At 43.2% G+C, this 13,260-nt stretch overlaps 1 protein-coding gene across 1 annotated transcript in view; it reads left to right on the top strand.

The window, feature by feature from the left end:
• Positions 1-8,857, top strand: part of IL5RA (interleukin 5 receptor subunit alpha) — a 45,060-nt gene extending 36,203 nt beyond the window's left edge. The window contains exons 12-13 of the mRNA XM_032149095.1: positions 290-374; positions 4,887-8,857. Of these exons, the coding sequence (XP_032004986.1) occupies positions 290-374; positions 4,887-4,973 (172 nt within the window). The 3' untranslated portion in view covers positions 4,974-8,857. The remainder of the gene's footprint in view (positions 1-289; positions 375-4,886) is intronic.
• Positions 8,858-13,260: the final 4,403 nt, after the last annotated feature.

The following is a 13,260-nucleotide window of genomic DNA, read 5'->3' as shown; positions in this document are numbered from 1 at the left end:
AAAAAAAAAAAAAAAGAAATATACAGTTCGTTTTCAGAGATTAGGCCTGGTAACACCCACTGACACAAAGCAGTTTCCATTTGGTCTTCCCTGGATGACTCAGGGCCACAGCAGAGCCTTGCGGTACCCACAAAGTCTTCACCTATAATTTTGGAAGTCTTGGTACATAAAGATTTTGAATTTACAAAACAGCAGGTTCTAGAATTAACCAGGTCAATTTTTAGAGTAGATATTTAGAGACAAAAGGTATACTCATGCTCACCTAATTCCTTCTTTACTCTGTTTTCAGATGTCATTTATGGATCAAGTTGTTTCCACCAATTCCAGCACCAAAAAGTAATATCAAAGATCTCTTTGTAACTACTAACTATGAGGTAATGTTGAAAGTTCTTCTGATATGCCATATGTGTCCAGGGTTGAGTCCCCTGGGAGCTGTTATTCGGTTCTTAGTTTTCTATATTATAAGGCAGGGTTTTTACTCAGAAGGCCAGGCGCATTTCTGTTGCTTCAGTCATTCTGTTCTTTGGCTGATTCAGTTGTTTGTATTTTTTAAGAGATGGGGTCTTGCTATGTTGCCCAGGCTGGTCTCAAACACCTGGGTCTAAGCGATCCTCCCACCTCAGCCTCCCAAGTAGCTGGGACTACAGAGGCATGCCACCATGCCTGCTTGCCTGATTGTTTTATTATGCACGTTCATTACTGTTTTGACATATTGGAAAGGTACTGAGTTATAAGTGTTCTTGACAGTTAGACTTAAATTTTAATTTCATATCAGCCATCCCTTAACTGACTTCGGACAATCTCTTCAAACCTTTGAGTTCTGAATTTCTTTCTGGTATAATCAGGGACACAGATGAGATTGTACAAGGTTCTGCTTAGCTCTACTGTTTTAAGACTCCATAATTCCACATAAGTATCTTAGTTAATAGAGAATTTTCAGAGGGAACTTTAGCTCTTTAGTATAAAAAAGACTATAGAAAAGGCAAATTATTATACCCAAAATGCATTTTCTTAGGCCTGTTCACCGTTCAGAGCACTTAGGTTCAGCCCAGTGGTCACTTACTAATGGCTCTCCAATTGTTCCAGCATCATTTGTTGAAGTAAATCATCCTTTCCCCAGGGAATTGTCTTGGCATTTCTGTTGGAAATTAGTTGCTATATATAGTTGGTTCTATTTCTGGACTATCTGTTTGGTTTTATTAATCTATTTGTCTATCTTTATGCCAGTACAACACTGTCTTGATTACTGTAGCTTTATTGTAAACCATGAGACCATTTGTGCAAGGCCCTCCAAAAGTGATTTTTTAAAAAGTTGTTTTGATTATTCTAGGTCCTCTGCATTTTAATATTCATCTTAGATTCAGCTGATAATTTTCTACAAAAAAAGGTAGCTGGGATTTGGGGTGAGATTGTGTTGAGTTATAAGTTAATTTGGGGAAAAGTGACATCTTAATAATATTAAGTCTTCTTGTCTATAAACATAGCATATCACTCCATTTATTTAGGTTTTCTTTACCTTCTCTCAGCAATGGTTTGTGATTTTTCAGTGTATAATTATTGCACTTTGTCAAATTTATCCTCAAGGTGAACGGTTGTTTAGATCAGGGCTCAATAATCCTTTTCTGTAAAGGGCCAGGTAGTAAATATTTGAGGGACAAATGGTTTCTGTCTCAACTCTTCAACTCTGCCATTGCAGTATGAAAGTAGCCAGAGAAAATGTGCTAATGAATGAGCGTGGCTGTGCTCCAGTAAAACTTCATTTTCAAAAACAGGCAACAAGCCAGATTTGGCCCACGGCTGTAGTTTGCCAACCCTTGATTTACATCAAACGGTTTTCTTAGCAAATTTAGGTTTCTCTCAAATGAAGTAACTCATGATTGGATGAACCACCTGATGACTGGTTGTAGAGAAAAGAAAGGGTTCATGGAAAAACTCACCAAAATGATTAATTTCAATAAGTGGTGAACTTTCCTTAGCATTTGCAGTTTGGGCATTGGAAGGATTTATAGACAGTTACAGTTACTAGCCGACTGAAGTAGAGAATGCAGGCTGGCAAAGGAATTATTCTGCCCATGGTTGGATCCTTGTGTTCTCCTTTATCAGGGGAATGGCCCATCTGCTCTTGTTCACTGAGTTCTTTGGGAAGAAGAGTGGGCCCCAGGGTGGAGCTTTGGTGCTGGTTCTGGATGTGTGCTGCCAGTCCCCCCTTGCTCTTGTACACTCACCCCTGAGTAACCACATCTGGTTTTGTTTGTTTGTTTGAGATGGAGTCTCACTTTGTCACCCAAGCTGGAGTGCAGTGGAGCCATCTTGGCTCACTGCAACCTTCACCTCCCGAGTTTAAGTGATTCTCCTGCCTCAGCCTCCCCTATAGCTGGGATTACAGGTGCCCGCCACCACGCCCGGCTAATTTTTGTATTTTTAGTAGAGACAGGGTTACGCCATGTTGGCCAGGCTGGTCTTGAACTCCTGACCTCAAGTGATCCAGCCTCCCAAAGTGCTGGGATTACAGGCGTGAGCCATTGCACCCAGCCCACATCTAGTTTAGGCAGCCAACTGAAGTCATTTGTCCTGGCCTCTTAATGGAGCATCTTAATGCTGGTATCTAATTTCCCTACAGAGCCCCAAAAGATTTCCTTTAATATTCCGAAATTGGTGAAATAAACTGGTTTAAAAGCTTATTGTATAAGGTTGTGATTTGTTGTTACTTAAAATCAAGTCATGTGTAAAATAACAACTTGGGGCAGACAAGCTGGTTTCAGAATAAGCAGAGGATGAATGTCAGCACTCAACAGTGCCTGGCTTCTCGGGACAACTTATCTTCTCACATTGCAGAGTTTCACATAAAAGCAAAGCAGTCAGAGACTGAGAGAAGAAAGAAAGAGCACATAGCATGGGGGAAATGAAGTACTGCCTAGTGCTGTGGGCCCTATGGCCTAAATTCTCCACCTGAGAGAGGGTGAGAGCGAGTGCAGAGCTGCCTACAGCTGGGCCCCATGAGGCCTTGCACAACCTCCACCTCCAAGGACAAAAGCCATCCAACCCATTCTCAGAGGCTGTGCTACAAAGGTGACAAGAGGGCACATTGGTGCTATGGGCGGTGGGCACTGGGAAATGTTTGCCTAGTGGGAAAGGAAACCCTCTGCTTTTCACGGTAACGTGCACCTCTGAGTGTGGGGTGGGTGCCCAAAGTCCCAGGACTTAGAGGAGCTCTGCCATCCTAGAAGCAAGTTTTTGCTTGTTCAGACCTCAATTAGAAATTTAGACCTCAGTTAGAAATTTAGACACCAGTGAAGGGCCGGTCACAGTGGCTCATGCCTGTAATCCCAGCACTTTGAGAGGCCAAGATGGGCAGATCACTTGAGCTCACAAGTTTGAAACCAGCCTGACCAGCATGGCAAAACCCCATCCCTACAAAAAATACAAAAATTACTCAGGCATGGTGGTTGGAGGTGAAGTGAAAGTGCCAGAGTGAGTTGGAGTGTGTTTGCCGTGCATGCATGGGTGATGACCAATGTAAATATGAAAAAACATATTATATGTTATATATAATATATATTTATATATTATATATATTATATATAATATATATTTATATATTATATATATTATATATTTTATACACACACACATATATATATATACACACACACTGTGAAGGAAGAAAGTTGGCCTTTAGCAGTAAAAAAGAAAGGCTTATTCTAAAAAATCAAATCCTGAGTTTTCTGATAATTTACTTATTTAGATATTTTTTGTAGAGACAAGGTCTCACCAGGCTGGTCTCCAACTCCTGGGCTCAAGCTATGTGCTCGCTTCAGCCTCCCAAAGTGTTAGGATTACAGGCATGAGCCACGCCACCTGGCCTGAGCTTTCAATTTATGAGACTGGTTTCCAGCGTTCCTTGTTTCTACAACAGCCAGGAGAGGGTTCCTCCTCCAGTTAGGTTGCCTGTAAACTATTAAAAGTAAAATGGAAAAAGGCAGGAGCCATGCCTGCTGTGTCCATCAGTGAATTCCCAAGACACGGCACTGTGGCTAGTGTGGAGCAGTTAGTAAAAAATATTTTGGATGAGTAAATGAGGTAGAGGAATAGGATCTCTTACAGGCAATTTTATTTTTTGTTACCAATTTTCCAGTTATTATCAGCTTTATTCATTATAGCCAAAATGGGTCAGAACTGTCCAAAGTTAGGGGGATACTGTAGTAAATTCTGGATGGAATATGATGAAGCTATCAAACGTGATGCTGCCAAAGCACATTTAACAATATAATTGACAATCAGTGATGTCAGAGAGAAAGAAATCAATTTGTAAAGATGTGTATCTGGCCGGGCATGGTGGCTTATGCCTGTAATCCCAGCATTTTGGGAGGCTGAGGCGGGGGGATCACAAGGTCAAGAGTTCGAGACCAGCCTGGCCAACATGGTGAAACCCCATTTCTACTAAAAATACGAAAATTAGCTGGGCGTGGTGGCACATACTTGCAGTCCCAGCTACTTGGGAGGCTGAGGCAGGAGGATCACTTGAACCCGGGAGGTGGAGGTTGCAGTGAGCCGAGATCATGCCACTGCACTCCAGCCAGGGTGACAGAGTGAGACTCTGTCTAAAAAAAAAAAAAAAAAAAGATGTGTATCCATATGACTTCAAGTAAGTCTAAAGAAAACATTATGCCAAGAAAGAAAGGCTTAGGAGAAGCAGTGGGCTGTGTTTTAGAGATACGTGTATGGCTAGGTATTTTCTTCTTCTTCCCACTTTATTTTTCACATCTTCTTTGTGAACATTTACTATTTTTATTTAAAAAATAATAGACTTAAAGCCAATTGTAAAGATTTCAAAGAACCCAAAAGTTCTCTAAAAGACATCTAAGGGAAGATGATTTGTTTTGCAGAAAGCTGGGTCCAGTGAGACAGAAGTTGAAGTCATCTGTTATATAGAGAAGCCTGGAGTTGAGACCCTGGAGGATTCTGTGTTTTGACTGTCACTGTGGCATCCTCTGATGAACTGACACACACATGCCTCAGTGAAAAGAAGAACAGGGATGCTTGTTCTTGGCTAAGAGGTGTTCAGAATTTATGGAACACACAATTTAGCTGCGAAGCAATACACCCAGACACATCAGTCTTGTATCTCTTAAAAGTATGGATGCTTCATCAAAATCTCCTCGCCCACAGCAGGGAAGTTGATTCATCCAAGCATTTTGCCATGTTTTTTTCTCCCCACGCCGTACAGGGTAGCACCTCCTCACCTGCCGATCTTTGCAATTTGCTTGACTTACCTCAGACTTTTCTTGCACAAGAGACAGCTTTTAAGGCTGACGTCCAGCTGTATTTACTTCTGGCAGTGCCCATTTGGCTGTTTAAACTGCCAATGGTAGCACTCAGCTACCATCTGAGGAAGAAAGCATTTTGCACCAGCCTGGAGTGAATCATGAACTTGGATTCAAGACTATCTTTTCTATAGCAAGTGAGAGCCACAAATTCCTCACCCCCCTATATTCTAGAATGATCTTTTTCTAGTACAGTGTGTGTGTGTGTATGAGAGAGAGAGAGAGAGAGACAGAGACATTATCTCAAGCTCCAGAGGCCTGATCCAGGATACATCATTTGAAACCAACTAACTTAAAAGCATAATAGAGCTAAGATATCACCCCAGATTAAAAGAGAGGACAGGATTTTGTTCAAATATTCTTGAAAGAAGCCTTAACATTGTGGAAATATGCTGAGAAAGTCATCGAGCATAATTCAATCATGAAAGGGATCACTGAATCAAGAATGAACTTTCTGAAGAGATGTTTGCTGCCAAAGACTTCAGAACAACTTGTTGGTCAAGTAATGCCAAGTCAATCCTAGTCTCTCAAGTTTGGAAAGGTTTCTACCAGGCCATCCCATCAAATATCCCAATATATACAGAAATTCTTCTTCCTAACATCTTCATATATGAGTCTGCATCCAGATTGGAGGCCTTTGTGATGGGTGGTGAACTACAGGTGGAACCAAGTACAGGTGTGTCCTGGGTAGAGATGGGGAAGAGGAGGGAACCCAAACAGTGCTGATTCTACATGGCCCTGGGTCAAGAAGCTGAAGGCCTAGAAAGAAGGTAACAGTGCCCAGAATCCCCACCTGGCACACTCTTTAAATGCTTTCTGGAGGTGTTTTAGTCAGTTTTGATCGATCGGTGGGGACACATTGACCACCATATATTTCCAGGTTTGTTTGTTTTCTTAACTAACCTGTAATTATCCGCTGTAACTAGCAGAGGTTTGAACCCTGGGTAATAGGCACAGAAACATCTTGAATCTTGACAAGCCTGCACTGTCTGATAGTAATCTGTATTACTGTCCCATTTTATAGTTGCAGTTACTAAGGTTCAGAGAAGTTGATAGGAAATGGCATAGTGAGGAGATGAATACCAAGCTCAGGTGAAAGTGACCCCAGAAATGTGCGGAGGAGCATCAGGGAAAGCTGAGGCCTGCTTAGGGGTGTGGCTGAGAAGGCAAGGCCCATGGAGGCACTGCAATAGTTGGCAAAATGTTTAAAATGTTTGGTCACTCGAATGATTCAGAATCTCAAACCTGCTTTTGTGTGTGTGTGTGTGTGTGTGTGTGGGGTGGGTGGTAGAGACAGTCTTGTTCTGTCACCCAGGCTAGAGTGTAGTGATGTGATCTTAGCTCACTGCAACCTCCCTCTCCTGGACTCAAGCCATCCTCCTCCCTCAGCTTCCCAAGGAGCTGGGACTACAGGCGCATAACACCATGCCCAGCTAATTTTTGTATTTTTTTTTTGTAGAGCTGGGGTTTTGCCATGCTGTCTAGGTTTGTCTCGAACTCCTGGGCTCAAGCGATACACCGGGCCTCAGCCTTCCAAAGTACTGGGATTACAGGCATGAGCCACCATTCCTGGCCAGGAAACTGTATTTTTAATGAACACCTTAGGTCAGAATCAGAGGCGCCTGGAGGGCTCATTAAGACACAGAGGAGGGGGCTCCATTCTTAGAGTCTCCAATTGAATAGGTCTGGGTGGGGTCTGAAACTCTGCATTTCTAACAGTTCTCAGGTGATGCTCATGCTGCTGGTCTCCAGGACACACTCGGAGAACTGCTGCTCCAGGAGACTTATGAATATCAAAATCTGAAAATCAGCCGCTGAAGGAAGAAGTGACAGAAAAGGCCTGTCCCCAGAAAACTGTCCTTTTGGGGAGGCTTGGAGCACCGTGTCTGATCTCTTTCAAACCAGGGCCTAGACAGTTGGCATTGTGGAAACTGCCTCTGCTTAGGAGGCAGCAACAGAAGCAGGGAGCTCCCCCACCACAAATGTGGCCAGCTCTTCAGTGCCTGGTGTGGTGCCCACTTCAGATTCCTCCCTCCAACTCAGCAGCCATAGATCACCTGGGCCCTGTGGAGCTCCTTGCCACACTTCCCTGAGCTGGTACCATTATCTGGCCCTTGGTATATGTGTTTCAGGAGCAACACAAAGTAGCCCATTGGCCTCCTTGGTGGATTGGGAACTCCTTCCTCCCTTCTTGCCCTGTGGAACTCATAGTCATTCTTTGGGAACCCATAACCATCATCACTTCTTCCATGAAGCCTTCAAAAGCAGAGTGGGTTGATCCCACCTCTGGATTCTCATTCTGGACCTCATACCCATGTTGGAGCTACTGCATTGTAGGATATACCATTAACAGCTGGGAGGCCTCCCCTCTAGACTGCGGGTTCCAGGAGGATGGAGCTTGTGTGAAATACGTCTTTTTATCTGCAGTGTCTAGGACAGTATCTGACTTAAGAAAATATAAATGTTTCTTAAACTCTCTGTCAGCCCTGATACGGCACCTTGTATATAGGTTAGACTGAACAGTATTTGGCAGAGATCCTCAAGGCCTACAATAATAACACGGGGAGGAAGCTGGGTGTGTAATGAGAATGTGGTTAGAAGCAACCAGGAGACACATGTGCCTAACCACTGGGCTACTGTGACCTGGATGTTTTTGCTGCCAAAGCGTCTAAATGGTTATGTATAAATTGCTGTGTAACAGGCATTTCAGAAATGGTTCATTTTGAGTGGTCTATACTGTTCTCACTAGCCTTGTCATAGCAAGTCAAAGAGTTTGAAATTCACTTAACAGTAAACACCATCAGCAGCAGGTTGATGTAAGGTAAAGTCAAGATATTGACTCCCATCTCTTGCCATCTCCCACTAGGAGAAGGGTAGAGAGTCACTTTTCTCCTAGAGCTTCCATGGCCACGGGATCAGAACAAACATGCCTTTCCAAGATATCCGTTCCAATAGGGATTTTAGCCCAATTTCTTTCCTTGGCATTTGGAATTCACTACGTGCAGCATGGGGGAGTGCTGGGGAGACTGGAGGGTGAAGGTCACGTTTCCCAACAGCCCGACCACCTGAGCCTCACTGAAATGCCTCAGACCTCAAGCTATTCATGCAGGTTGGGAAAGAATCCACATGGGCAAAGAACATCCTGATTAAAAATCCAAACGTTTTCATGATGAGACTTGTATGTATCAGGACCATCTGCTGGTGGAATTAATAAGCCTGAGGTGCTAATTCGTTAAAGAAAAACTAGATATCTGGAAGTGAGAATAGAGAACGAAAACAATCTTTGATGGCACAAGTAAAGGTGAAAAACCTAATTAGAATAGGACTTGGTGCTAGCCTAAGGACCGTAGCTATTCCTGCTTCTACATCCTGCAATTTGAGTACCAGGGTGCAAATTTTTTCAAAACCATTCCTTCCTTTGGAATTTCATATTGCACTAAAAGACAATCTTGTTTATTTCCTGTTTTGTAGGTAATAGATGTGAATATAAATATGTTTCAGAATGAGAAATATTAAACATAAATGACAGTGAATTGTCTAAGTCTGCAATTAAAGACGGGTGGGTACCTTTCTCATTTTTCCCCTAAATATTCCCCTTCTCTGTCCCCACTATTATCGTCCTCCGTCTCTCAGCTAGGACTATTACAGTAGCCTCTGAACTGGACTCATGGCCTCTAGTAATTCCTCCCTTTGAAGGATCAATGTAAAAGGCACATCTGCCTATATAACTCCCCATCACCTTCAAGTTAAAGCTCTTTTTAAGGCAAAGTCCACTATGACTCAGCTCCTTACTAGCTCTCCAGGCACATACCCAAATACTCCTACCTCTATTCTCACCAATGTGCTGATTATGTCCCTGTAGCTCCATGCTATTGCATCACTCCATGCCTCTACCGAAACTTTCTCTGGTGGAAAAAGCCTTTTCAACCTCTTTTCATTTTGTTGACACTTTGATTTATCTTCTAAGTCCCGGCTGTTTGCCACCTGAAAGTCTTTGCTGAACTTCCAGTTTGAATTAAGTGTCCCTCTATGTTCCTTTTGTTTAATTCTATCAGTGACTGGCCTTTATTTATTTATTTTTTTTTTGAGACAGCGTCTGACTCTGTCGCCCGGGTTGGAGTACAGTGGCATGATTTCGGTTCACTGCAACCTCCGCCTCCCGGTCTCAAGCCATTCTCCTGCCTCAGCTTCCCCAATAGCTGGGACTACAGGCGCTTGCCACCACACCCGGCTAATTTTTGTATTTTTAGTAGAGACGGGTTTTCACCATGTTGGCCAGGATGGTCTAGATCTCTTGACCTCATGATCCACCCGCCTTGGCCTCACAAAGTGCTGGGATTACAGGCATGAGCCACTGTGCCCGGCCTGGACTCTTTCACAATGTTCTGTCTCGTTTCCAGTGTAAACACTCTGAGGTCAAGAGCAGTGTCTGATTTATCTTTGTGTCCATAAGCCCCAAGTAGGAACTGACTGCCGGTTGAGTAACCAGACGAAGGAAAAGGAAGTGAGCTTATTAAATATTTACCAGAATAGAAAACAATATAGATCCTAAAGAACTAAGTTCTAATGGTAGGTTCATTTATTAAAGCTGTGTGGTTATAGCAGAAGTTAAATCGTCACTGGAGCTTAAATTAATGAAGTAATAAAAACTCACAGTTGGTGTGATGCTTGTCTCAGAAACGTTGCCCTCCACCTCAGCCGCCGCCAAACACCTGGGCTGCTCCGAGCTCCCCTCGCACCTCCCCAGCCGGCACCACCCACCATTTGGCTCTCAGTAGACACCTGCGTTGGTTGTCAGGAGCAACACAAAGCCGCCCATGGGGCCCATGTGCAAGATTTTAAAGTTCTAGCGGACTCTTTTCAGCTTGAAGGTGTTTTATTAGGTTTGTTTCATTTATTAAAATTAAAAGCAAAGATTTGTCCCTGCCAAGTAATAAACTGGAAGAACACATAAACCTGAGGGGAAAATTGCAAGAACGAAATCAACAATAAAGTACTGGCGTCATAGTTTAAAGGTCGGCAAGCTGCTGCCACCTTTTTTTTTTTTTTAAGATGGGGTCTCCTGTCTCACCCAGGCTGGAAAGGCTGGAGTGCAGTGCGGTGATCACCGTTCACTCCAGCCTCGACTTCCTGGGCTCAAGTGATCCTCCCACCTCAGCCTCTCGAGTAGCTGGGACCACATGGGTGTGCCACCATGCCCAGCTAATTTATAAAATTTTTTTGTAGACCCAGGGTCTCCCATGTTGCCCAGGCTGGTCTTGAACTACTGGGCTCAAGTGATCATCCAGCCCCTGGCCTCCCAAAGTGTTGGAATTACAGGCATAAGCCACTATCCTTGGCCAGCAAACATCTTCTTAAAGGGCTAGATAGTAAATATTTTCAGCTTTGAGGACCATATGGTCTTTGCGGCAGCCACTCAGTTCTTCCGTGATAGCACAGAAGTGGCCACAGGCAATATATAAATCAGTGTGGCTATGTTGCAATAAATCTTTATTTACAAAAAAAGCGGGCAATGAGCTAGATTTTCCCAGAGGGCCAATATTTACACACGGCTTAATGGATTCGAAATATGTGTGAATGTGTTTTCTTTTTTTTAAGAAAAGCAACCAATTTGGGAAAATAACAATTATGTTTAATCAAATAAAAATCATTCTATCCTGGGGGATCAATGGTAAAAAAAAAAATTGTGTTTGACTGAACTTAGCCTCATTTTAAGTAGGTTTTGCAAGAAACACAGGTCCGGCATTCTGTTCACACCTTTATCTGTCACACTATTCACACCATCCTTCAATAAGTGTATTTCTGTCTCCTTCAGTGAACCATGAGGGAAGCCTTAACCCTATTTATCTCAGTTTCTCCAGTGCCCAGCAAGTGCTCAACACATAGTATGCACTCAATATCTTATTTGTTAACTACTAAATTCAAGAGGAACAACTGGGCCAATTCTAACTGCCAGTTATTTGGTCTCGGATATTTAGTCCCAACATTGTAGTTGATAAATGATGCATCCACTACATAGTTTTCCAACTAGCTGTGCTGTGACTTATGTTCTTGGCAACAAGCCCATTTTTTTAACCGTTCAGAATACTTCTGGAATCCCTTCTACCTGCTTTAACACCTTCTTGCCACATAATGTGGGCCTTTGCTGGGGAAAGATTCCCTTGAATTAAAACTCTTTTCTGGGCTGGGTGCGGTGCCTCACACCTGTAATCTCAGCAATTTGAGAGGCCGAGGTGTGTGGATCACCTGAGATCAGAAGTTCGAGACCAGCCTGACCAACATGGAGAAACACGTCTCTATTAAAAACACAAAATTACCCAGGCGTGGCGGTGCATGCTTGTAATCCCAGCTACTCAGGACGCTGAGGCAGGAGAATCACTTGAACCCAGGAGGCAGAGGTTGCAGTGAGCCGAGATTGCGCCATTGCACTCTAGCCTGGGCAACAAGAGCAAAAACAACAAAAAAACAAAACCTCTTTTCTGCCAGCTCTAAGAGGAACTTCACCCACCAGCCCTGTCTCTCTGGACACACACACATCCCATCCTCACACCATCCAAGGAAAAGTGGGAAGGAGAGTTCAGCAAACGAAACAGAACTCAAAACAGCAAACTTCATGTCTCGCCCTCAGAGCCATTGACCTTCAGAGATCTGACAACACATCAGCAAGACCCTGAAATTTTGAATTACAAATTAATTACTTCAATGGGAGTAATGAAGACCTCCCGGTGTAAGGTTGCTAGATTTAGCAAATAAAAATAAGAGGCTCAGTTAAAGTTGAATTTCAAATAAATATCACATGGGAGATACTTCTACTAAAGAAGCATAACTTTTTTTTTTAAAATCTGAAATGCAAGTTTAATGGGTCCTCTCCTATTTTATCGGGTAATCCTGATCTTGCAAGGTAGCCGGAGTTTAAAGAAACAGCTCTAAGACACCTGAAGTCAAGGATAACGAACATGCAAAAAACATTTGCGGTCAAGGAAAGAGAAGCAGAGAAGCTGGGCCACTTTAGAGCAGAGAAATCATCCCACCTGAGCCTGAAGCTCATGACTGCCTTTCCTTCTTGTTGCCATACGGGAACCGTATCTATCTGTCTATTTATCTATCTATCTCCCTTATTGTTTATGTGTCATCTATTTACAGATAGAGACATCTAATGTTTTGCAGTAGGGCCCTAAACCCAAGCCACCAGCATTTCAATTCCTGGCCTCTCTGATCAACGGTGTGATCAGGGACAAATGTGAATCTGTCAACCTCAATCCTCTGTGTATAAAATAGGAATAATAAATGGTAACTAAATCAGTAGGTTGATTTGCACTGAGTCTGGCACATATTATAAGCATAATCACTGTTTACTATTATTATTATCATTGCATTTCCCTGTATTGTGACAAAGTACTGTTACTGATGCCTTGGCTTCCTCACACACATCTGAATGCCACATCATTCTTCTATGCCCAACATAGTGCCTGGTACAGAGAGGGCTGCCAATAGTCCCTCGCTGAATAACTAAAACCCTCTCCAGGGACCTATCCTAGCCCATTCCTCCAGATGGCTGTGCCCTGGGCCTGGCCAGCACTCAGAACTTCTCCACCTCCAGCATCTGAACCTCAGACATCTCACCCTTCTACCCCACCATTTCCTCTGGCCTATCTACTTGTCCTAGAATGTTCTCTAGTTGAACTTCAGAGTCTAGTTCCTTACTCCGTCCTGTCCTTTTTCTAAGTACTTATTTCTAGGTGTATGAAATGCACTAACGAGTTTATGTTCTAAACTCTAGTCCTTTTTTTTTTTTTTTTTGAGACGGAGGAGTCTCACTCTGTTGCCCAGGCTAGAGTGCAGTAGGGCAATCTCAGCTCACTACAACGTCTGCCTCCCAGGTTCAAGTGATCCTCCTGCCTCAGCCTCCTGGGTAACTGGGACTACAAGCACGTGC

This window comes from Hylobates moloch, unplaced genomic scaffold (assembly GCF_009828535.3).
Source record: "Hylobates moloch isolate HMO894 unplaced genomic scaffold, HMol_V3 SCAFFOLD_4, whole genome shotgun sequence".
Classification (NCBI taxonomy): Eukaryota; Metazoa; Chordata; class Mammalia; order Primates; family Hylobatidae; genus Hylobates; species Hylobates moloch.
The sequence above is the reverse complement of the archived record's forward strand: the minus strand, read 5'-3'. Positions and strand labels throughout refer to the sequence as shown.